General features: G+C 38.3%; 1 protein-coding gene across 1 annotated transcript in view; it reads right to left on the reverse strand.

The window, feature by feature from the left end:
* The window catches only part of RGMA (repulsive guidance molecule BMP co-receptor a), a 52,282-nt gene that overhangs the window by 27,219 nt on the left and 328 nt on the right, over positions 1–24,735 (reverse strand). The window contains exon 2 of the mRNA XM_027852141.1: positions 4,265–4,392. Within this exon, the coding sequence (XP_027707942.1) occupies positions 4,265–4,392 (128 nt within the window). The remainder of the gene's footprint in view (positions 1–4,264; positions 4,393–24,735) is intronic.

Raw genomic sequence — 24,735 nt, forward strand, 5'->3', positions numbered from 1 at the left:
GGCAAAGTGCTGTCTGCATAAATTTGTTATTATACCCCCAGCAAGCATATGTAGCTGGCAATAGTGTACAAAGTAGTACCATGGATGTGCTTCAGGGAGTTTGTGTTGCATAGGAAAAATGTTCTTCTGCTGTATTCTGAACATCTGGTTTTGCGATTGGACATAATTTAATACTACCCCTTTGCTATATAAACAAACTCCTTCGGGGGCAACAGTGCTTTGGTAAGTAGGTTCACTGGAGTCCACAGTCATCTTTAGGTGGTAGGACTATCCTAGCATCACAGAGTTGGAATCCAGCAGCCATGGAATCCAGTTCCTGCCAATTGTGATTCCCCTCCTCTCCAACATGTTCCCTGTGATAAGTAAGTGGTTCCCCAGCCTTTGCTTGAAGAGCTCCAGTGACTTGGAATGATTTACTTCCCAAGGCAGCTCATTCCATATCTGGACAGCTCTAATTGTCAAGGATGTCATTCTCCATAATGAGACTAGGTCTTTAACTTTTACCGTACTGGTCCTAGTTCTGCCTATTGGGACTAATCAGAGCAAGTCTGGTGATACCACAGAAAAGCTATGCTTCAGTGTGCCTCAATTTCCCCAAGGAGGACGAACATTTCTAAAAATACTTGGAGCTGAGAGGGCAGAGGGAAACTGAAGACCATTTTACAGTGTAAAGAATTAAACATGGATCCAAGAATATGGACGGTGCCAATAGTCACTAGATTCCTGTTCTAAGCTTCTATTATTTAATGTAAAGGTCATGTTAGTCTTTAAAACTTGGGGATAGGGACAGGATCCGTGATTTAATTGGTATAGGAAACTCCCATATACTGTTCTCCTTCAGCAAGAACAGGTCAGCCCCTTCTGTGCAATTTGTTATTTGGGAGAGTGGTCTGGAGCCTTGAGAGGTTAAGTGATGTGCCCAGGATCATGAAGCCAGTATGTAGCAGAGTTGGATGACTTTAGAATTGGAAGACCTAGGTCCTCCTAGCTTTAAGGCTGTCTCCCTAACCACTATAACATTCTGCCTGTCAAGCTTAAAATATGAGAACCTGTTATTAAGTACAATTAGTTCTTAACGAAAGAAGGGGACACTGGTGTTGGATAAGGCTAATAAGTTCTAGTAATGGGTAGAAGCAAAGACATCTTTATCTATCCATATCCAATGTAATTTGTACACCTATGAGTCTAATCTTTGCATCCATACAAATTTATTAAACCATTCAAACTTATTCTTTAAGCCCTTGGCTGCATTTGTCTGAGTTTCTACCTCAGGGTCAGTGTCCTTTCTATCTTAGGTCCACTGTAACAGTATGGTGGAAGATACAACTATGGGGAGGGCTCAGGGGTGGGGGAGCAAGGGTTTGTACTTTGTTCACAGGGCTTGCATGAAACCCAATCATTCAAACCCAGCTCTTCTCCCCTCAGGCTTCAAACTCCTGACCTGTAGCCTTCCTGACACAATTCCAAATCCTGCCCTCTCTTAAACCAAGGAGGTAGAACAATGCCAAGAATAAGAAACTTTGTCTTTTTTGTGCCGGAAATTAGCCACCCAATTCTTCTCATTAAATAAACCAGCCTTTTGACCAAGGTCTCCTGATAATGAAACTCAGAACCCCCAGGTTATTTAGTTCTTAGATCTCTACAGCTCAGTCATCAGTAATGTGGGCACCTTTGGCTTTATGCAGTTGTTAAAGGCCACAAATAAGGGGGGAAAATAAAACAAAAACTACAGGAAAGCAACAGAAAAACTATCTGTAATATTTGCCAGGTTGTAGTGATTAATCTTGGAACACAAGAGAAATGGTATGTTTCAGAACAATGATAAAACCAATTTAAAAATTAGAAATTTCTCAATTACCTTCTACCAGCATAAAGAAAACTTCACTCTCCATTACTCCATTACACTAGTATTGTCAGAACTAAGAAACATTCTGCCACATTTCCCTATCTCCTTAAGCAAGACCTTAATGAGTGCTGTCACTTTAAGAGTCTGGAAGGTGTTGTTTTAACAGCCTCTAAGCCCCCCTTCTCAATTTCAGCTTAGAGCTGAGATCACATCCCCCACTTCAGCTAAGAGACAAAAGCCATTTATCAACCTATCTGATAAACTTCCAATGGGCTGGATCTTTATCGAGACTAAACTGCCCAGATGCATGTGAACTACAAACTTCTACTTCTGAGAAAGGAGCATTTAAAAAAAAAAAAAAAAAAGAGCTGACAGTCTTTCTCACTTTTTGGCAGGGAATTGGATCACTTTCTTTTCTTGGACCCTGGAGTATGGGTGGGGGTAATCCTGCCCTCTGAAAAAGAGAGCCATCCAGATCCTTAGAGAACAGGGTATTGATTTTATTCAACAAGGAATACACAGGAATTGGTGAGGCATGGACAGAAGCAATTTTGGGGCATTGCCTTTCAAAACTGGGTCCATACAGGGCACCCAGCACATATTTATAGCCAAGCTTTCTTAAACGAGTCTGGCTTTAGGAAATAGGTTGAAACTCCATCTCAGTCTTGTGCCACCTCTAAGGGGAGCACATCTGCTGTATGAGTTGAAGGAGAAGGAAGAGAATAGGGGTGGGGTGGAGTGGGGTGTACTGATTACTCCCCAACCCCTACTTGAGATGAAGCACATGGAGTGTGCAATACTGTGACCAGCTAGCTACAAAGAGTCTGGATTTCCCAGTTTTGCCAGTTCCTTGAAACATATTTGGCTGATCGAGGAGAAAAACCAAACAAAACAAAAAAAAAGCCGAGAGCCTAATATCAAGTTCTTTCTTGTACAGTATTTAACTCTGATCTTGAAGCAGAGGCAGTAGAAAGCAGTTATGCTGCTTTAGAAATGCATCTGACCTCAGAAGCTCTTAAGAAAACTTTTTTTGGGGGGGAGGTAGGTAGGTAAAGAAACAAGAACTAAAACATCACAATGAATCTGAACAGCCCCTATATTTGGATGCCAATGCTTTCTGTTTGTATTTTTAGCAAGAGAGAAATGGGCATCAAAAAAGTTTAGCTGGAGTGTTCAAGCTCTGAACAACATGTGGCAAAAATGAAATAAAGTTTTATGAAACATTAAAAAGAAAACAGACTATGGGATTTAAGTTTCGTGCTTTTTTTTTTTTCTCAAAGGAAAAAAAAAGCAGTAAAGAAACCGGAGAGTTTTGGAAGGAACAAATCCCCCTCTGTGGAGTTGGTCTCCCTTCCCCCAACAAAAACAAGAGCTCAGGGCTCGGAGGAATTTGAAGGCAGGGATCTGCCAAAAACATTGTGAAAAACTATGGGGGATTCATTGGAAACAGATGGGCTTTTTCAGCTTTAATTCTGAAATTCTCTCCCTTTCTGACACAATACAAACAAACAGGGGCAACTCTAAATGCTATCAAACAAAAAGATTAGTCCGTTTCTAGCTGCGTCTGTAACCTCCCTGAATGGGCAAGTGTGTGTGAGGAGAGGATGTGAAGGCACTGAGGCGGGTGGTTTGAAGGGGGACATTGGGACACGGAAGAAAAAACTCTTGAGGTGTCTGCTGTAGACCTCTGCTGTTTATTTCTGAGAGGGCTCCCAAGCCTAGAGCAGAGGCATCCCCGGAGTTTTCTAATTGAGGTGAAGGGTGAGCACCCCAACAGAGGTAATGCACATGTAAAATCTGCTCCATACCATTCAGACCAAAGTTTCTTGGCAAAGATGAAACAGGAAAGCAAAGAGTTAATCAGTATATGATTTTATTTTCTAGAGTGATTACAAAGCTTCCCTCACCACCCCCCTCACCCCCAATCGGGGGAACTTCCAAACCACAACCTCACTCTCAAAACTGAGACAGAAAATATTAGATTGTCTGTCTTATTTCTGTCACTATTAAAGCCTAATTTCTCAAAACATCACTCAAAGCTTCTTACTCTTCTTCATGTGCTAGCACTGGTCTTAGCTAGGGACAGTTGGTTTTCTACATCTTACAATAATAGCACGGCTATGCTCCTTCCCATAGCTAGCTCTCTCCCTGTCCGTAAGAGGATCAACTATTTCCTTTTCTAAACGACTAATGTATAAGTAGGGTGGGGAAAGATATGCAGGAAAGAAATGGAGAGAAACAAAGACTAAGGGGAGAAGAGAAACAAACTATTGAGAGTGTTTAGAAAGCTTAAGCTTCACCAACTAACTAGCTTTCAAACATGGGGCAAACTGCTGAAGGAGGGCCCGGGAAACGGGCTCACGCCAACGGGCTCGGGACTGTTTCAGTCTATCATCCAGCAAAAGAGTTCTTCCTTACCTGCAGGGAAGATGCAGAGGAAGACAACGAGGGTCTGCAAGAATCCCAGGGCTGTAGGTGCTGCCCCTCTCCCCATACCCATCCATCCAGCTCGGTCTTTTACCACTATCCTCTCACTGGAAGAAGAGCTTTTGTAAAAAGAGAAAAGAAGAAAAAAAAAGGAAAAGGAAAAATAAATCACTCAGCAGAAAAAGCCAAGACTTGCTCCTCCACCAGGAGCAGCAAGGCGAGGAGAAACCAGTCCACCTCAGCCAGTACTGAAAGATTGAAGATTTTCTCCCTCCTTTCCTCCCCCTTCCTCCTCCCCCTTTCTCCACCCCGTCCTTTTCGCCATCTCCTCCCTCCCCCTTCTCCTCCCTCTCCCCCTTACTTCATCCCTCCCCCTTTCACTCCCCCCTTCCCAAACAGCCCAAACCACCATCAATCATTTCCATTCCCTTCCAATGTCTACAGGGCTCTTCCTTTCCCCAAGCCTCCACCCATTAGGAGCTGGTGCCCCGCCTCCTAGCACTCCTGTTACACAGCTCACAGAAAGCAGCACTACAGGCCCCAGGGTAGGAGGCTGGAAGGGGGCGGAGGAAGGAATTCATCCCATGTTCTACCGTAATATGAAAGAGGGGAGTTAGAGGAGACGTCTGACTCACAGGAGGAGCGCAGCCCTTGCACCCCGGCTTCTACAACCAACCGCCTCCATTATTTCCTCATTTTCTGTGCTTCCCTAAAGACAACACTCATTCACCAGATATGTTGGAAAGGGCCCTATCTCTTCTGCTCTGCAATAACACGTGAAACAAACCTCTGATATCCCCAAGAGCAGCGTGATCCTCCTTGAGTGACTTGTGGATCAAATCTACACAATAAACAAACTACAATCCTCCCCCTGCCCCACTCACTACCTAAAAATTGAGCTGTGTGATCTGGCAGCATCTAACCTCACGGTCAATAACCTAGTTTCTTACTGATTATTTGGCTGCTGGTGGGCAGAATCAAATCCATTTTAGTAACTGTGTCTTGTGATGCTATGCAGGCCCGACAACTACAAGATTGCGTTGTGTAGAAAACAATTGTCTAGACATAGCATTCATAAAACAACAGAAACACAGATAATGCCCAATAACCTATGACCATTAGTGTACTTGAAATAGCCAACATACCAATAGCTACAGCGGGGTTCCTTAAAATTTAAAACAAAAAACAACCAAAAAACAAATGGAGTCTTTCTATGACAATGGAAAGCACAGGTTATGGAAAACAAGGTAATCCTTATTATCTATGGGCACATTTCATTTGATCTCTCCTTTTCCTCATTTGCAAAATGGGCCTCATACTTATCCTACCTTTTTCACAGGATTGGTTGAGTCTCAGGTGCAATAATGTTTGTAAAGCCAGACATCTTATAAATGAGTTATGACTAGTGTCTTTATTTTTGAGAGACTCTTTTCTTAATGGTTTCCAAGGTCAATAACTGTAGGTTTGCCCCAAGATCATTAAGTCTTTTAGCCATTTACATGATCTACACAACATTGTAGTAAATGTATATATGCATAGATGCATTATATTCACATGTGCTTTATACATAATGTTGACATAAACTATACACAACACATATTTTCATATATACTTTATATACAAAGTATATGTTCACATATATTTTATATATATTACACACATAATGCATGCATGCATACATGCATATATAACTTTTTCAAATGTTCTTCAGGGTGAAGCATGAGGAAAGAGAGGAGGACAAATGGTTTTGGACAAAGTGATTCCTCTGTTATTTTTTTCAGCCCCACTCACCTCATTCACCTTTATCTCAAGCCTGTTTGTCCACCAAAAAATTATTCTGCAATATAGGGAGTCACAAAACTGATTGCATACAGAAATGTAATTGTTAGAACTTTATCCTAAAAATATGATAAAGGAAAAATAGACCTATTTTGTTTAAAATTATTCACAGATGCTCTATTTGTAGCAACATCTAGAAGTCACTGGTATGGACAAAATTGGAGAATGGCAGAATTATGGTATATTTCCAAAATGATAAAAATGAAGCATAAAAGGAAGTGTGGGAAGATCTACCAGAACTGAATGCATATTCACCCTGGTAGAATGTAAGCATCTTGAGACCAAGGACTTTTTTTTTTTAAATAAATTATTCAGCACCCAGCCCAGTACCCTCCTTGAACATAGCAGGTTAATTAATAAACATTTGTTGAATAGAATTGGTTGCGACTATATTTTTAAAAAGAAGGAGAAATAAAGAAAACAAAGCCAGATTGGTAGTACTTTAGATAGATCTCGATGGGGGATTCAGAGCAAAAGATTTTTTTTTTTTTTGCTTCTTTGTGGACTATTAATTCATTTGATTCCACCCTGCTGAAACCGAAGGGTTTTATGTAATATCTTACTCTTTGGTTTATATTTGTATTTTATTTTATTTTTCCTGATGGGTATAAAATTTTTAAAACTTAAAATTTGTTTAAAATTTGATTTTAAAAATTTGTGTGTTCTGACCCAGTTTAAACATTTCTCTCATGCTTCTATCAAACCCACTCGCCTCATCTGATGAAGGCCACACAGGATGAAATGCTATTTTAATTTTTGGCTGCTGTTAATATGCAGGACTGAAAGGGAAGAAATGTGCAGTCTAGAAGTGAGGGAAGGCAGTTCTGTTTATGAAGCTGGTTTTCAACTGGTTTGATTCAGAGGAGACATTCAGAGAGCTTTTGAACCTGCAGTCTGAAAACAGGTAAAGAAACTAACATTTAGCTCAGCCTCTGTGTTTGGAAAATTGAAGATGTGTTTTGCTGGGTTTGAAATATCACTGGTCAAATTGTTCACATTTCCAATCAGGCTGCAGTGACAGGCAGTTTCTATTGTGTTCCCATTAAACCTTTCATGACAGAAACTGACAGGTTCTAATGGTAGCTCCCAAGTCGTAAAGCAAAAACTAAAACAAAAAAAAAAAACAAACCAAAACAAAACAAAACAAAAAACCTCAAGCAAATATGTATTTTTAGATATATTTTTAGACAGGAGTTTGACAAAGGCTGGAGTTTTTCCAAGTAAAAAGAACCCCCTAAAGACAGATTTGAGATTGCTATTTCTAAAGTTTGCAATTGTTGCTTAAGATTCAAAATCATTGGCTTTGTAGAGCTAAAGGGTAGTTAATGATATTCATGAATATTCAAGAAAACTATGGCATACTTAGGCAAGCTCAAGCCTGGTTTGCCTAATATCACTCAAGTGACTTCCCCCCCCTCCCCCCTCCTCCCCCCCCCCCCCCCCCCCCGCGTGTTGATCAAGCAACACGATTTGCTTGGTGTGATATTCCTTTACCACACTAATTCTAACCTCTCCGTTAATGGGAGGAAATTGATGTATTAGCATTAATGGATGACAACACAGATAAATTGTTGGCCCATCCCCAACTCCACCTCCCAAGACCACCACCTCCTCAAACAACTTGGGATCTAGTGGAAGGAGCAAAGTTTAGGAGACGTTTAAAGGAAGAGCCTCTGACATCTCACGGCCTTAGGTGAGGCACTTAAATTCTAGCCCTTTTTTTTTCTTCATTTGCAAAAACAGATTCATCATATAAGGAATTCATCAGCAGAACAGAATGCAGCTAGAGAGGAGGAAGCCAGCAGATGGTGAGGGTTCCAGCGTCTCACTGGCCCTTGGCTGGGGGGCACTGAGATTTTGTGGGAGTCTTTTTTCTTGTGGTAGCTTCCTATCTGAAATGTTTTTCTCTCCTAACTTCAAAGGGGAAATTTGTATTAACAAAGTTTTTTTTTTCTAAATAACCAGAATTAAATGTTTGAGTTCAAGCTGAAACATACTCTGACCTCCACAGGAACTAAACCTCAGAGACTTAGGCCTCATCAATTCTCAAGATCTTCCATTCTCCTACAGTCACATTTGGGGCTTTGTGTCTGCCCCAAGGAAAATAAGAAAATGTATACAAAGCACTTTGCAAATTGAAAAGTTATATAAATGTTACCTATTACTATCATTATTACCTCAGGGACATTTCCTTGCTCTCCCACTCATAAAGATTTACTTTGATTTAGATCAAACCCAGAGGAAAGAGGATAAATGATTTTACAGATGAGGAAACTGAAGCTCCGAAAAGTTAAGGGATTTGCTCAGGTTTGAGGCAGGATTGAAATGGAGGTCTTTACTCTGGATCTAGTGCTCTACAATTCTGGGATATACGTGACATTTGGAAGCCCAGCCTCAGATTTATTTATGACTCCAGTCTGGCTCCTACCACCCAATCTAACCTTTAAATTAGAAATGGCCTGTATTGATATAATATTCTGCTAGCTCTGTGATCTACTTCACTATGGTTTCTACCTCCTTTTCCAGTATTACCTAAAAGATTGTAAACTTCATGAGAGCAGGAACAATGAATTATCTTTCTATCGCATGCAGCTGTCTGATGCTTCACAAATTCCTCCGCCTCTCCATCTGAGTGAGGTCCAGATCTGTGTTTTCACTGGTTTAATACAAGGGTGAACAAATTATATCTGAGGGCCAAATCCAGACCACCTGAACAGCCTCGAGCTAAGAATGTTTTTTACATTTTTAAATACATTTTAAAATGTAAAAAAAAAAACAACCCAAACATTCTTAGCTCCTTGGCCTGTACAAAAGAAGGCAATAGGCTACAGTTGGCCCAGCAGACAGTTCTTTGCTGATCTCTGATTTAAGGAGCACCTGGTGAGGAAAACTCCCTCTATCAATTCAAACTAGCAACTGCTGAACAATTTATAGTCTTTAGAAAGTTGCCTGGAACGATGAGAAGTTAAATGATTTGACTGAGGACACTCAGCTATGTGTCAGAGGCTAGTCTTGAAATCCCTGTTCTCTTAATTCCGAGACAGGTTTTTTTTTTTTTTTTAATTCACCACACTCTGCCTCTCATACATAACAGGTTCTTAATAAATTCCTGTTGAATGAATGAATGAATGAATTACGTTGGCTTAAATACCTTGTATGAGACTCTGTCCTGCTTGCTCTTTACCTCACCGTAGCACCTTGGTTTTTCTCCTGGCCTGAACTGATAGGGACCAATCCCTTGATTCTCAGACAGCTACGGGAAGATAGGATATTCTCCACATTCTTTCCAGCTGCCACCCACCCTGTACTAGCTTTTGCCCACTTGTCAGTTTTCAACCAGTGCAGTCTGGGCAAGAGACTCCTGGCACTCTACCTGCAGGCTAGTTTTGTGTACCTAGGACATTTCTTTGGACCTCTTTGCTTCAAACTCAGCATCATCTAGATCAGAGTATAGAAAATTCAGTTCCAAAGAAGTGTACTCTGGGTGATGACTAATCTGAAGAATATCTTCTAGGCAGATTAAAATAACCAGTTTGTTTAGTAAACTTTTCTTTTCACTAGTGTTCTAAAGGGCCTTTGGTGTGGAACTCTGTCATTTTGAAAATTTGAATATATTATATCCCTGGTTTTCCCTTTGTCTATTCAGATGTTTGTAACTTGAGGTCTGTGAACATAAAAAATACTCTTGTTAAGAGTATTGTAATATAATCGATTTCCTTTTTAATCCTATATATTTTATGTTATGCATTTAAAAACTGTATTCTTGATAGGCTCACCAAATTGTCAAAGAATTCTATGACACACAAAAAGATTAAGAATCCTTGGTCTAGTTCATTAAAAAACCAAAACAACTCCTTATAGAAATCCAGTAGGCTTGATTTCTTTTTAGAAACTATGTTGTCTTTTACCTCACCATTATGATTACTTAAATTGTTCAAGGATTAGGATCAATTCATTACAAATAACATGGCTAGAAAATTGGTCTGTAGTTCTCAGGGTCTCTTTGGAAGGTTTTTTTTTTTTTAAATGAACTGAAACCACAATAGCAATTTGCCAGACTTTTGGCACAGACCCCATTTGTAAGAAGTTGCTTGTTTTCCCACCAGTTTCACCCTTCATTCTTTCAAAACATAAAGTGGTCTTAGGGGTTTACTTTTGAATAGCTGTTTGTCAGTGAAATGTAGGGCATCCATTGCCCTTCCTACTCTTCCATGATTTTCTTGTTTTGTGGCACACATTCTTCTTGAGCTTCTAGTTCTGACCGTGCCACTCGACTGCATAACAAATTTCAATCACCTCCTTGACTCTACAATAAAATACAAATACCTCTATTTGGCGGTTAAAGACCTTCACAGACCAGCTCTAACCTACCTTTCCAGACCAATTAAAACATCATTTTCCTTCCCTCACTCTACCTCTTGCCAAATTGGCTTATGTCCCACCTCTTCTGCCTCTGTACTTTTGCATCAGCAATTCCTCATACCTGGAATTCTCTCACTTTAGCTCTTGGGAGCCCAGCTCCCACCAAGGTTAAAGCTCAAATGTCACCTCTTTGAAAAGACCTTTTTCTGATTCACCCAGTGGTTAGTCCACCCTCTGGAATGATTTGGTATGTATTTTGTATATATCTTATATTTACTTATTTGGGAACCTTTTGTATCCCTTCAGGAGAATGTTAGCTCTTGAGGGCAGGAAGTGTCTTACATTTATATATGTATCCTTAATATCTAGCACAGTGCCGGGTACAAAGCAGGGATTTAATAAATGCTTCTTTGATGCATTTGATGTTTTTAAAAGCTTTAATAGCTTTTTTTTCTAAAAAAAAAAAAAAGCTTAATTTTAAAAGCTTAAAATTACTCTAAGATTTTTGGGATACCTTGTATACTAGTCTATTCAATTCAGTATATTTATTAAACATATGCTATATATTGTCTTCAGGTTATGATTAATATGTTAATACAGACAATAAAATGATAGTATATAATCTACATAGTATAGACTTGGAAAATATGTCAATGTATCAAAGGGTTAAAACTTCCACCAATTTAGTAGAGCCAATCCAATTTAGGTGGTACAGTGGATAGAATGCTGGGTCTAGAGTCAGGAAGACTCATCTTCCTGAGTTCAAATGTGGTCTCAGATACTTTATTAGCTGTGTGACCCTGGGCAAATCACTTAACCCTGTTTGCTCAGTTTCCTCATAAGCTGGAGAAGGAAATGGCAAACTGCTCCAGTATCTCTGCCAAGAAAACCCCAAATGGGGTCATGAAGAGTCAGATACAACTAAAAAATGACTAAACAATCTAATCTAATCCAATAAATATTTATTAAATAACTACTATAGAGCCAGTCATTGCACACAAAGACAAAAAATGTCTTTGCTTTACAGAAGCATATATGTTCAACTACTAGATAATCTTGAAGGGTTTCCTGAGACATTGTGACTATGGTCTCACTGCTATTAATTGTTAGAGGTAAGATGTGAACACAGGTTCTCATCTCTCCAGGCCTAAAACATTGTCTTGCTACTTCTCTAGATTATATAACAGGGATACAGACCAGGTCTTTGATTTCACTGATGTAGGGAACTCCCAGATGAGAAAATTCAACTCTACCAATGTGGGCTAGCACATTTTCTGTATGTGACAGTCTTTGATAACTGACTAGGTAGGTTGTTGTCATTCATTCTCGGAGAGGACCAAAATGACATCACTAGGTTACAGTCAAGTTACAATGTGTCGGACTGTGGCCGATCAGACCAATCTGAGCTCGGAATGCTCTACCACAGGTTGGGCACAAATAGTCCATGTGAACATGTGGGGTGGACTCTCTAAACTTGCAAATCTAGAGTTTCTTTTGACCTACTTTAATTCTGCTTTGCTCATAGAACACAGCACCTTTTTTGAAGAGGGCACATCATGCTGGGTGGTCCTGTGTCTCCCATGTCTTGCAATCAATTCCAAAGTTCTTAAGAGAAATCTTGAGAGTGTCCTTGTATCAATTTTTCTGACCACCAAGTTAATGCTTGCCCTGGGTGAGTTCTCCATATAATAGTCTTTAGATTAGATCAACAGAGAGGTTAAATGACTTGTCTAGAGTCATGCAGCCAGTATGTCAAAGGCAGAACTTAAACCCAGGATGTTCTGGCTTTGTTGCTACACTGTGTGGCAATATCCACTTTGCCATGTTGCTGCTCAGACTATATTATATTATATATGAATATAGACTCTATTACATATAGTAAATAACAGCATAAACCAATTTTCATTGATACTGTACACTAAAATACTGTTATAGTAATAACCTATATAAATGATTAAACATCACTTTAAAAAATTGAAGCAGCTAAATGTGTTAATTGTAAAGGAGCAGCATTTCAAAACATGTTAATGCACCTGATAGGTTTATTAGATGAAAAAAATTAACATGTTTTTCATTTACTCAAATTTATTTATTAAGAAGAAAAATTAGAAAAATTTAAAAGTCTGTTCTACATTTTCCATTCAAGTAGGAGAATGTTATTTTATTTTCCACCTAAGGAAATGCATCTGCACACTGCATTGGGGTAAAAAAAAAAAAAAGTCAGCAACAATGGAATGGGTAGGTTTCAGACGACCTTGGTCCTAAACTCTGGACTACTGTTGGACTTATCATATAATCTGAGAGCCTCAGTTTGCCTTTCTGTCAAAAGTAAATAGTACCTCCTCTAGAGTCATTTTGGGGAAACAAAAATAATTCAGAAGCTCTTTAAGCATAAATAATGCTATAGGAATAGATTTGTTATGTTTTTGATTTTCTAGCCTCCATTTGAATGCTCTATGTGTTCAAGACTGGTAAATCTGTGTATTTTTTATTAATAGTAGTGATCAGTAGACCAGTTTGTCTGGAGTGAGAATTTGTACTAGGTAGTAATGAGAGATAAGGTCACACACCAGCCTTTTGTATACTTTTCCATCTTTCTTAATGACTTTCACCTTACAATCTTTCCCTCTATTTCATTCCCTACAGCCACCCTCAGGGAATTCAATGTTATTTGGATAATCATGACTTGTGCATTTACACTAAGGACATATTTAATACCCAGGCCTCCTTATTACTCATTTTCCCACTCTACTTCATCAACCTTTGAGGGTGGCCACATCTTATACTTTGGCATCAATCAAAACCTCCAAGATTTTAAATTCTGAATTTACATTGCCTGACACGATCTACTGCTGTTACAATTTGCCAACTCCCCCATTTCTAAATCTGCTTTTCTCCCTAATCTTGATTTGTGGTCTCTTGATCGGTGCATTTCTCATAGTATGTCTCCCCTCCTCTGGATTCATTTATATCCCTACCCAGTCTTAATCCAATACTTGGCCATTTCAATACTGCTTTCATCTTCACCATTGAATACTCACCACATTTTAAAAATTCCAACCATACAGTATCATACCATCATTTACAACACTCAGTAATCCCAGCCACCCACCTTTTCCATTGCTGTTCCTGAATGGCCAAGGGCTATGGAAGGAAGTAATGAACCCATGATGACTAGATACACAACTAATTTATGCTTTCTGGCCTCATCTGGGTCCCCCCACTGCTATGGAAAGGAGATCCTTTGATTCTTTTCCTATGAGCTCCCAATCACATATTGCCATTGTGACCTTTCTAAATCTCTGTTTTCCTTAATTCCCTAAATATACTCCAACCCTACTCTCACTTGGTGGATAACCATGTTTTTTGCTTTACTGAAAAGATAAAGATAATGATAAAAGCTCCCTAATTGTCCTTCTTTATACCTTGATAACACTTTTCTATTTCACCTAGCCTTTCTTACAGCTACCCTTAGATGATGAAGAGGTCACTGTTGCAAAACTTAATTCCTCTTGAGACCTTGAGCCTATTTTTTCCTGTGGCCTCCAGAAGCATGCTTCATCAACCATTTCCTCTCTCTTTAATCTTCACCATTCATTCTTTTGTTGCTGCTTACAAATGTTTGTCTTCCCATCCTAAAACTACTGTTCACCCTGATATGCTGTCAAGGTATTGTTTCTCTCTCTCTCTCTCCTTCTCCTTTACTGTCAAAACTATGGGAAGTATGGAAGATCTCTTCATCAGCTGAATTGTCAACCCTCTGCAATTCTGCTTCCACCCTACCACTGAAACTACTGTTTGAAAGTCATTAATGGTCTCCTTATTGCCAACGATAGATGTCTTAAAAAAAAAAATAAAACCCTTCTTATGCTTTGACCTCTCTGCAGCTTTTAATACCGTTGACTATCTTTCCCTCTCCCTTCTAGATAGTCCTATCTTGACCTCTGTGATATTTGACTCTCAATGAAGAACAATTTTAGGGTTGCAAGGGACCCTAGTGGCCATATACTCCAGATTATACCTGAAAAAGTATTCCTACTATAACATGGTCAAAGAGCGGTTATCCAGCCTTTAAGATCTGAAGCCAAGTGAGCAGAAACTTAATACCTCTCATTTGATTTTGAAGGTGCTCTAATGAATAAAAAGTATTTTGCTCATATCATGCCTAAATTTGCCTCTTTCTAATTTCTGTCCATTGCTCCTGGATCTGCCTCCTGGAGCCAAACAGAGTAAGCTAATCACTCTTCCATGGATAGCCCTTCAAATATTTGATTGTCCCTCTAAGTCTCTGATCACTCACTTTCTCTTTCCTTTATTGGCTTCTATTCTTCCTCCTGTCCCCTAAATATGGGTGTCTTCTGTACTTTTTCTATATCCTCTAGTTTAGCAAGATTTTCCACTCCAGTGGCTTCAAATATCATCTCCGTGGTGATGTAATGCTTAATAAATGTTTGCTGAATTGAGTTAGGAAGATTAGTTTGGCAGCAGCATGGATACAATGTACAGGACAGTCCTCTAGTGAGAAGAGAGTAGTGACAGAGTAATACAAGAATGAGTTATCTGCAGTTAACTTGGTAACAAACTCGGCAGTACCTACCACAGAGCATAACTCTTAGTTAACCTTTGAAAGCTTTAAAAAAAACTTTAAAAAGTCGAAGGTAAATTTCTGTCTTAGTAGTATTAGACAGATGATGTTTTATACACTGGGAATATAGTGCTGCTACACACCCATTATGATAACTTGAATAAGGGTCCAATGGTGTTAATTTTACATACTCTTCTTTATTCCAGATGTCTATCTTATGGTAACAGTGTCTTCTTAAAAAAAAGAAAAAAAATAATAAATTGGAAGGCTCTTGGATATTAATACTGCTTCCAATATGTGCCAATTAGATTGGGACCATTTCTTAGCCTTCTTTTATATCATGCACAATTACAGTTCTGGGACAGAGCATGTAATAAATATGTGATGACTGATTGAGAGAATTAAGATAAAAGTTTCAAAGATGTGATAGTTGGCATGGTATAACAGAGAACACTGAGTTATGATTCAGGAGATTGGGGTCTGGTCCTGTTACTAAATACGTGAACTCGGCAAGTCACTACCTTTCTGGGTCTGAGATTTCTCATCTGAAAAATAATGGGGTTAGTTGGATTAGAAGTTCTCTTTCAGTTCCACAATTCAATGACTCCACTGAAATATCCTTTGCTCGCTGACTAACTGGTTTGTGACACCCATTTCCCTCTTCAAATTACTCAACTATTAAGGTAAGAAAGTATATAACTATCTTTAGGGGTACATATGGTTTCATTTGCCAAGTTTCTGGATTTCCTCAGGGGGAAAATTGCTGCAAACATAAACCATCATTTTAAGATTGGGAGTTCATGTTTTAGATGACAAACATGAAATTCTTCTATTATAATGTGTTTAGGGAATGTACCTACCATGTCATTGATATAGGTAACTTCAGATGGGGACTCTCACTACCAGTGCTTACCAGCACCTTCTCTACAATTTTATACTCTTAACTTTCTAGAGAAGTAAATGACTTGTCATGGGTTACAAAACCAAGATGTGTCAGAGGAAGACTTCTGGTCTTCTTGGTTCCAAGGCCTGCTCTCCAGCTACTATGGCACAGTGCCTATACTGTAATAATGCCACAGTTTATGAAACCACACCATAAAACTCTTAAGCACTGAATACTATCATATTATTTTTAATGTTACCACATCTAGCACCTAGTACATTTTACACTCACAGAGATACCATGGATTTCCATTTAAACCATTGAGGATGATGGATATACAGTATTTACCTAGCACCATTCTGATATGTTCTTGTGATTATAACCATCTCCAAACTGTTTATCTACTCATGGCAATTGTTTTAAATGACAGTGAGTTTACGTGTGTCTCAACCAGAAGAGTGCTGGAGTATTTGGATTAGTGAACAATGTTGGTGCCAAGCTTGAATACCACAGACATTTAGCAAGAAGAGTGGATAGCCATGTTATTCATCACATTCAAAATTGTTTAGAATGGCTAATGCAGAGCTAAAATACAGAAGATTCCCTAGCTCTAGGGGTGGGGGGGATTGAGAGAAGAAGGGGAAGGAGAGGAGGGTACGGTCAAACCAAAGGGAAGAGCAAATGTCTGTGTTTCCATAGGCAAAATGCTATTCAACTAACATAGAACTGAGCAACAGGATACACACACACATATACACATGTGTATGTATGTAAGTATGTACACACATTTACTCAGTACACACCAGTGGGAACTGTTAAAATTCTTGGGGAAAAATTTTAGCATCTGTAATGAGTTGCAATTATTCAATTCCACAAGTATATGCAAGGCACTGTGCTAGCCCAGGACTGGGAAAACAAAGACAAAAATCAAACAGTCTTTGCCTTTAAGGATCTCTCATCCTATTGGGAAAAGAGAAGTTCACAGTTAAATTAAAAGTAATTTTAGAAAGAAAAAAGCACTATTGAAAAAAAAGTGCAACAGAATTTTGTTATTTGGCAGATTTCAAAGTCCCTTATCAGATGAGACAAACCTTTACATCTTAGATTCAGACTTCTATTCAAATTGTGTCTGCCATTATACAGTGAGTTATAGCGCAACTCTCATTATAATGTTGGTGCTATTTATAGATGTGAAGCTGCAGAAGATTTAATGAAAAAATCTAGTCAGGCAGGTGGTACTGTGGATAGAGCGTTGGGCCTGGAGTCATAAAGACTTGAATTCAAATCTAGTCTCAGACACTATCTGTGTGACCTTGGGAAAGTCACTTAACCTCAGTTTCTTCAACTGTAAAATGGGGATCATAGTAGTACCTCCCCCATAGGGTTATTGTATGGGTCAAATGACATAATATTTGTAAAGCATTGAGAACAGTAACTGGCACATAATAGGCACTTAATAAATGTTGTTTTCTTACTTCCTTTTTTTCTTTGCCCAAGAACTTTGTTTCCCTCTTACTCCCAAATACCCTTCCCTACAAAAATGGAAACATTATGGATGATGCAATTCTTTTTAGAATAATAAGTATGCTTAGGTCCTATATGTTCTCCCAGTTATGCTATATGGCATAAATTATGGAACACTTTAGTCTAAGAAGAATCACAATTGCAAGTGACCCCAAGGGTAAGGGAAAGGCACACAGTGGGGATGAATAGGCTTCAACATATTATCAATAATAGTTGACATAAGAAGAGTTGTGAAAGGCATCATCGAGGCCACATGACATGAGAAGGAGGCAAGGAGGTCATATGACCCCCTGGCCCAGGTTATGACATGCATGTGTTTGGACAACCTATAATGGTATCACTCTAGGGAACTTCTAAATTGGCCAAATCAAAAATGTATCTGAGTAGTTGCAGTTTCAGATTATTATGATTCTAGTACACTGAGGACAAACAAAGTAGATACCTCTGCTACAAAGGCCAATTCTATTTCTGCCACCAGGTTACCTGGCCATTTTCACAAGAGAAACAAAAGTTTTGTGCATCTTTGTGGAATTCCCTTTTCTTATTTTTAATTTCAAGGTTGGTAGACACTTTTCTGTCTTGATATCTTGGTATGATAGGACTGGAAATTGAATATATACTAAAAGAAGCATTCACTTATTTCATTAGAAATTAGGATATACTTCCTTCGTTGCTCAAAATACGCAGGCCAAAAAACTGAGAAAAGTCTGAACGTTTCAGAGGTGAAAGGAAACTGACACCTGGTCTTTCCTGGCCTTATGACCTTGAGATTCACAGGATCATAGGATTTAGAAATAGTAGAATCCTTAGAGATCACCTATTCCAATCCTCTCATTTTACAGAGAATGAAATTAAGGATGGGGGTGTGTGTGAAGAGATTTGTCTAAGGCTACTTCAGTAGCAGAGCCTGTATTTGAACTCATATCCTCTGACTCCAAATGTTCATAATCTTGCCACTAGCAAGATCGAAAAAACATCTAAAAGAAAGTATGCTTCCTCACTGAAAGGTGTCTATCAAAATTTGGAATAATTGTCATATTAATATATATCCATAGTAAGCATTTAATGTTTGTTGAATTGAATGTTTTCTTAAAGTATATTTTAATAATCTATACAAATTGTCATTGATTTCTATTAGTTCCATAGGATCATAGATTCCCAGTGATTAAATCACCTCTTTAACCTTAACAATGTACTGAGAGATTTTCTGGGCCAGAAAGTCACTCAAAGTTCCCTGTGACTAGGTGTTATCACTAAATCTGTGCTTTTTTTTTTTCTATTTTTTTTTCTCCCTCAGCAACATGAGAACAACTTTTAACATGTAAAAGCACTCCTAGGGCAGCTAGGTGGTGCAGTGGTTAGAGCACTGGCCCTGAAGTCAGGAGGACCTGAGTTCAAATCTGACCTCAGACCAAAGAGTTGACACTTAACTAGCTGTGTGACCCTGGGCAAGTCACTTAACCCCAATTGCCTAAAACAAAAAAAACAACAAAACAAAAAAAGAAGTACTCCTACACTATAAGTTATTTTGAAGGGGAGAGAAGATACATAATTTTCAAGTACTGTTGAATGAAGTATACATTTCCAAATGTCAGTAGGATGAACAAACACATGCTTGAATATAAGATGGTTCTTGTAAAAGCAATTTATTCCTCTGGATTGTTGTCAATAACTGAAAATGCATGCTTGCAGGAAGTCTTAAAATGACCAGGACCATCATACCATTTGCCCTATAGACATTCTTTGAATAAACCTCTTTTGTACTTGGAATATGAACAGGTAATGGAATTTGTACAAGGAAGAATCAATGAAGCACTGTGTGTTGCAGTGCTTATAGATGGATAGACAAATGTGTGGAGAAAGGAATCATAAACTTTATGACAACAGTAGGACCAGGTTTTTTTTTTTTTTAACAGAAGCACTGAAAAGGACATTGTAAAGTAGAATATATTGTCCTATAGAAGATAGTGTTGACAATGAAAAAAAAAGTACCATGGACAATCATAATCAATCACTTATTATTGTAATATGATGTATATCCTAGAGACTAGCTTTGCTTTTTAATGACATCATTAGGTTGGACTGCCTTGGGAACTGGTGGGTGCTCCTTCACTAGAGTTCTTCAGCCAGAGAAAGGATGAACACTTGTAGCACATAGAGAAGTAAGTATATATACACAGACATATATGTATATATACATACATACATTTTATGAGAGAGAGAGAGGCACACCAGGTTGTTAAATATTTTCTAGCACATACCTGTAAGGCTCTTATAAACATTGCTTGAGCTCAGAGAAAGTATAGTAGAAGGCCCAGGGAATGAAACCATCACTAGATTACTACTACTACTACTGCTGCTGCTGCTGCTGCTGCTGCTACTACTAGTAATAACTGGCATTTATATAGTCCTTTAAAGTATGCAAAGTGCTTTACATCTATTATCACATTTGGACCTCACAGTACCCCTGATCTAAACATACTCTGAAGTGTCTTGAAATTCTGAGATTCAGTGATTCCATGCACACCTTCTAAGAAAACTACAACTAGACAAAATACTTGATAAAGCAAGTGAAAGCTACTCCTTAAACTGGTAGGTGTTATCTATCTTCAAAAAGTTAAGAATGCAAAGAATACAATAGTGCCACAAACTCTGTGGGGATAAACTAGAAATATCTTTTGAGAGTTTGCTAAAAAAAAAAAAAAGCTTCAGGAAAGAACTGAGGATATTAAGGTATGTGGAAGTATAAAGAACACAATACTTGATGAGGACATAGTATGGGTTCAATAACAAAACTCCCTGAAAATTCTGAAGCCAGTCCCTGAATCATAGAGTATCAGAGCTGGAAGAGACTATGGACAATAGGTCTAATTACTTTTAAGTTAAGGAAACTGATGAAACACAGTAGAAAAGCAATCAAGGGATGCTTGATTTTAATTTCAGCTTTATCACCAACTATCTCTATAACCCAGTGCTTAGTACAGTGTTTGGCACATAGTAAGTACTTAATAAATCATTGGTGACTGACTTGAACAAGCCAATGAACTTAATTGGGCCTCAGTTTATTTATCTAAAATAAGAAGTTGAGCTAGATTATCCCTAAGGTCCATCTCACCTCTAAAGTTCCATGATTCTAAGTGATTGGCCCAAGGTCACTCATTTGGGTGATAGCTGAGCTGAAGCTAAAACCCAGTCCTTTAACTCATACTTCCATAATAAGATTATGCTTTTTTTTTTTCAAACATCCCCTACCAAGTGATTCCGATAGTTACCATAATTTTTGAAAACAAAACCTATTTACAATTATAGAAAAAGGGAAAGTAAGGTTTTTATTTCAAAAACACAATTATAATTACCTAACTTATTAGCCAATTTTTGCCACTGCATTTAACTAGATGACAAAAGAAATGGAGACATTTGGGGCTTAATGTTGGTGAGCTACTTTTACATGCCAGACACTAGAGAGTTCTTGTAGGCGTTCAGTCAGGGTTTCTGCCAAGTACATCCCTCCTGCAGTGGAGTGGCAGGGTCTTTCCAACCTATGACTCCTTATGCTTCTCTCCTGATGCTAATTTCTCTATTTTCTCTAGCTTGTGATAGAAATTAATTAGTTTATGTTGGGAAGCAATAAATTAACTTGAACTATGGATTAGATTGTAAACTATCTGTAGCATTTTGCACAGTGCCTGGCATAGAGTGGGCACTTAATAAATGATTATTGATTGATTATATGGGCATATAAATTTATCTCAATATGAGGAAATCTTTAATTTTCAGATAGAAGTTGCATCAGAGGAAGCAAAAACAGGTTATGGTGATAGCTCAGAAAATTAGATTAATTGGATTAAGTTCCATATGACAAATCAATTGCTTTGAGTTTTATTTTTCTCCTTTCTCCCTCAGCTCTTTTTCTAAAAAGAATTCATTTCTGTGTCTGCTTGTTATTATAGAAAATACTAAGTCCAAAAACCATAACAACTTCCTTTGCTTTTCCGTAATGTTTATGGCTTCTGTTCTCAAGGATTTGCCTACTTATAAGGTGGCAAAAACTACACTAGATTCAATCAAACAAATGTTGATTAAGCACTGACTTTGTGCTAAGGCTCTAAGGATTATTTTTAATCTAATGGAAAGGTGATTATTTTAACTTGCAGCTCCATTTGTCACAAAATTAGGAACACTTAAAAGTAAAGAAAATTATAATTATCTGTATAACTATGCTTTTAAGTTTAATAAACGCAACAAAATTTAATAGTCAAACTAAGTTATACACAAAACATTTTTATGCTCTTAAACTAGCAAAATAGCTTTAGATTTGTAATGAATGCTTTAAAAAAAGTATTATATATACTTCATTTTCCTTAACATTTCTTTTATGGCCTCATAATATCCAAAATTCTTATACCATAAGGGTTATCTCTGTCTTTTCACATCTGTTTTTAACAGATTCTACTACACTAGTTTAGTGAAAGTTTTCCCTTTAGACGAAAAGTCTGGGATAAATGACTAACTAGCCCTTTAAAAGTTGTATTAGTTTGTAGAGGAGGAATAGATGTCCCTGCCATCTCATCTGTACACATGGTTTGGGGGCAGCACAGTTCTTCTCCAACCTGGAAAATGTCCTACTCATTGTTCTTTTTGGCACTTTGCTGTTATAGATTGGAAAGCTGAAACTGATCTCTTCAAACTGTCAAAAGAAGAGAAAGATGCATCTGATCTGAACAGCTTAATATGCAAAGGCTGGTATGAGAGCTTAGCGGCCCTCTTCAGTGACAATTCCATTTAGGAAAGATAGCATCACACTTTTCTATCTGTTCTTCCCATCTGGGATATTTATTATAAGTCAAATTCTATTACAATTGACTTCAAAGACAGTAAACCCTTTAGAATTTCACTGAAGTGATAAAAAATTCTTTTGTGCATATTTTGTTATTTTTTATTATTTTTAATATTTTCATTTAAGTTTTTCCTGTCTATCCTGTTAGACTGTGTCTTAAGAGTAGGACTCATTTCTAATATTTCTTATATTGTATACTTGATATGATCCAATTGACCTGCCTTTAACTGCTTTTTATAGTATAAGCAAGTGAAGCACTTAATTGGGGATGGAATTGGGAAACAGTGTTAGGATCTATCCATGACTCTGACTCTGACATGCCTTTCCAAATAGGGGAGAGTCCAACTCATTGTTAATATCATCTTGTTTGAAAGAGGGCATTAAAATATAAGTATAGGAAAATGTTCAATCAGATCCAAATATTATATCTACCAAACTAGAGACTTTGTTCTGCCTTTCATCCTGCAAAATATTTCTCAATAATATTTGAGTTAATATTCCTTATATATCTTACCTTCCTGACAAATTCCTTAAGGTCTCTCTCTCTGTCTCTGTCTTTCTCTCTTTCTGTTCCCCCCCCCAAAGTATGGCAGTTATAATTGGCTTATTATTAAGGATGCAACCAACAGCAGAAAAAGCTGAGAAACAGTAGAAAATGACAATTGGTGTGTATGCTACAAAGGATTTTACTTACTTTTTTAAAAAGATTGTTTTCTTCATAAAATGGCAAGAATTCCTATTGTTTTCCTTTATCTACTCCTTAAGTCTTCCTATAAGTTTCTTAAGTCATAGATGAAGAATTCCAAATGTGACCTGTTTCAAACTCAAAATGAAAACAGTTCTGCAGTGCACTAACAGTGAAAAGCATTAGGTTCAGATTATAGAACCCCCAGAAGATCGACATGAAGATAGTGTTTTTTTTTTTACAATAGCGGATAATTTTTTCCCCTCAGAATCCTAAAGCCAAATGATAGGACCCGAAGGACTACTGTAAACCCACAGTCTATGCCCTCAAGTATTGGACTGTTAAAGTGCAATATCGTTTCATATTCTTTTGTGGTTCTTGGCTAGAGGATGTCATCTTGGCAGAAGATCAGATATTTACTCAAATTAATTGGACTTTTTGTGAAATTATCAAAAATTGAAACCCACTATTTCTGGACCAGCCTATTAGTTATCATTCGAACATAGCTTCTATTCTCCGTAGTGCCTACTTTGAGAGAGGACTTGGAGGTGTGCCAGACATATTATTAAAAGGAATTTGTGGCTCATTATTTCCACTAGATGGAGCTGTTTTCCCTAATCCTTTTTCGAAATATTCAATTTATAAAATAAATGCGATCCAATGCCACCTTAAACCACACGACATAATAGCAGCTCACAAGCTCCCATTAAAACCTCAATTTGGGGAAAATTGATTCCACCTCTTAGCAAATGCAATGCAATTATTCCAACACGCTACAATCAAGGATCACATCAAAGCATCCCCCAACTTTTGCCCAGTACCATAAGTACACCTGTTCTTCCCTATCCTCACCCTCTCCACTAACAGTGCTAACCTGGGAATTAGCAAATGAGGCGCTTGAGATGCACTGGCCCACGATAGTCAGATGCCTTCACAGGCATGCTCCCATAAGGCTATAGAACTTGTTAACAGTTTTGTGACAGCAAAGATTCTAGGTGATACCTTCGGCGACGACCAAAGTTCCCCCTTCCCAGCCAGGACAGGATGGAACCCTAGAAGACGGTTACCCAGATGAAACCACTGACAGCGTGCTGGATGGAATTTACCCAACACCGACCACCGCCCCCCTGCCCTAGGGCAAGCGACCTCTCGGGTATTTTTGTAGCTAAATGAATGGGCTTAATGCACGCAAGATTGAAAGTTTTGGGGCCAGCGACAGACCGGCCAATTGGGTTTTCCCGCGGGAGAGTCAGGCTCTAGGAGGTTTTCAAGGAGCGGACTGCTGCAAACGTGAGGTGTGCGGCAGCAGCCCCCAATGCAAAACCGGTAGTGCACGAGACAAGAAAAACAAGACAGAAGCACACACGAACACACATGCACACACATATCACGGAGCAGAAGTCGAGAGAAGAACCAGTCCACCAGTATAAGCAGAACAGCTATGCCCAGGGTCTATTCCAATCGCGACCGACTGCAAAAAAGGAATTCTTTTTTTGGGGGGTGGGGAGGAGAATTCTGCCCCACAAAAACTTTAATGACAAGAACTGAAAAGCTAACTAGAGAAATAAAACAAATCAAGGAAAACTAAAAAAGCAAAAGCAAAACCAAAACCGAGTTGCATGGGGTGCCTGGGCTGGAGGAAAAAAGAACACAACCCACAACCTTAGTGTGGAATAAATACACTACAGTCGGGGATGTCAGCAAACTCGGAGGGAGGTGAGGACGAGTCCTATCTCTCCAAGGTGAC

This window comes from Vombatus ursinus, unplaced genomic scaffold (assembly GCF_900497805.2).
Source record: "Vombatus ursinus unplaced genomic scaffold, bare-nosed wombat genome assembly UNPS02009205.1, whole genome shotgun sequence".
In the NCBI taxonomy this organism is placed as follows: domain Eukaryota; kingdom Metazoa; phylum Chordata; class Mammalia; order Diprotodontia; family Vombatidae; genus Vombatus; species Vombatus ursinus.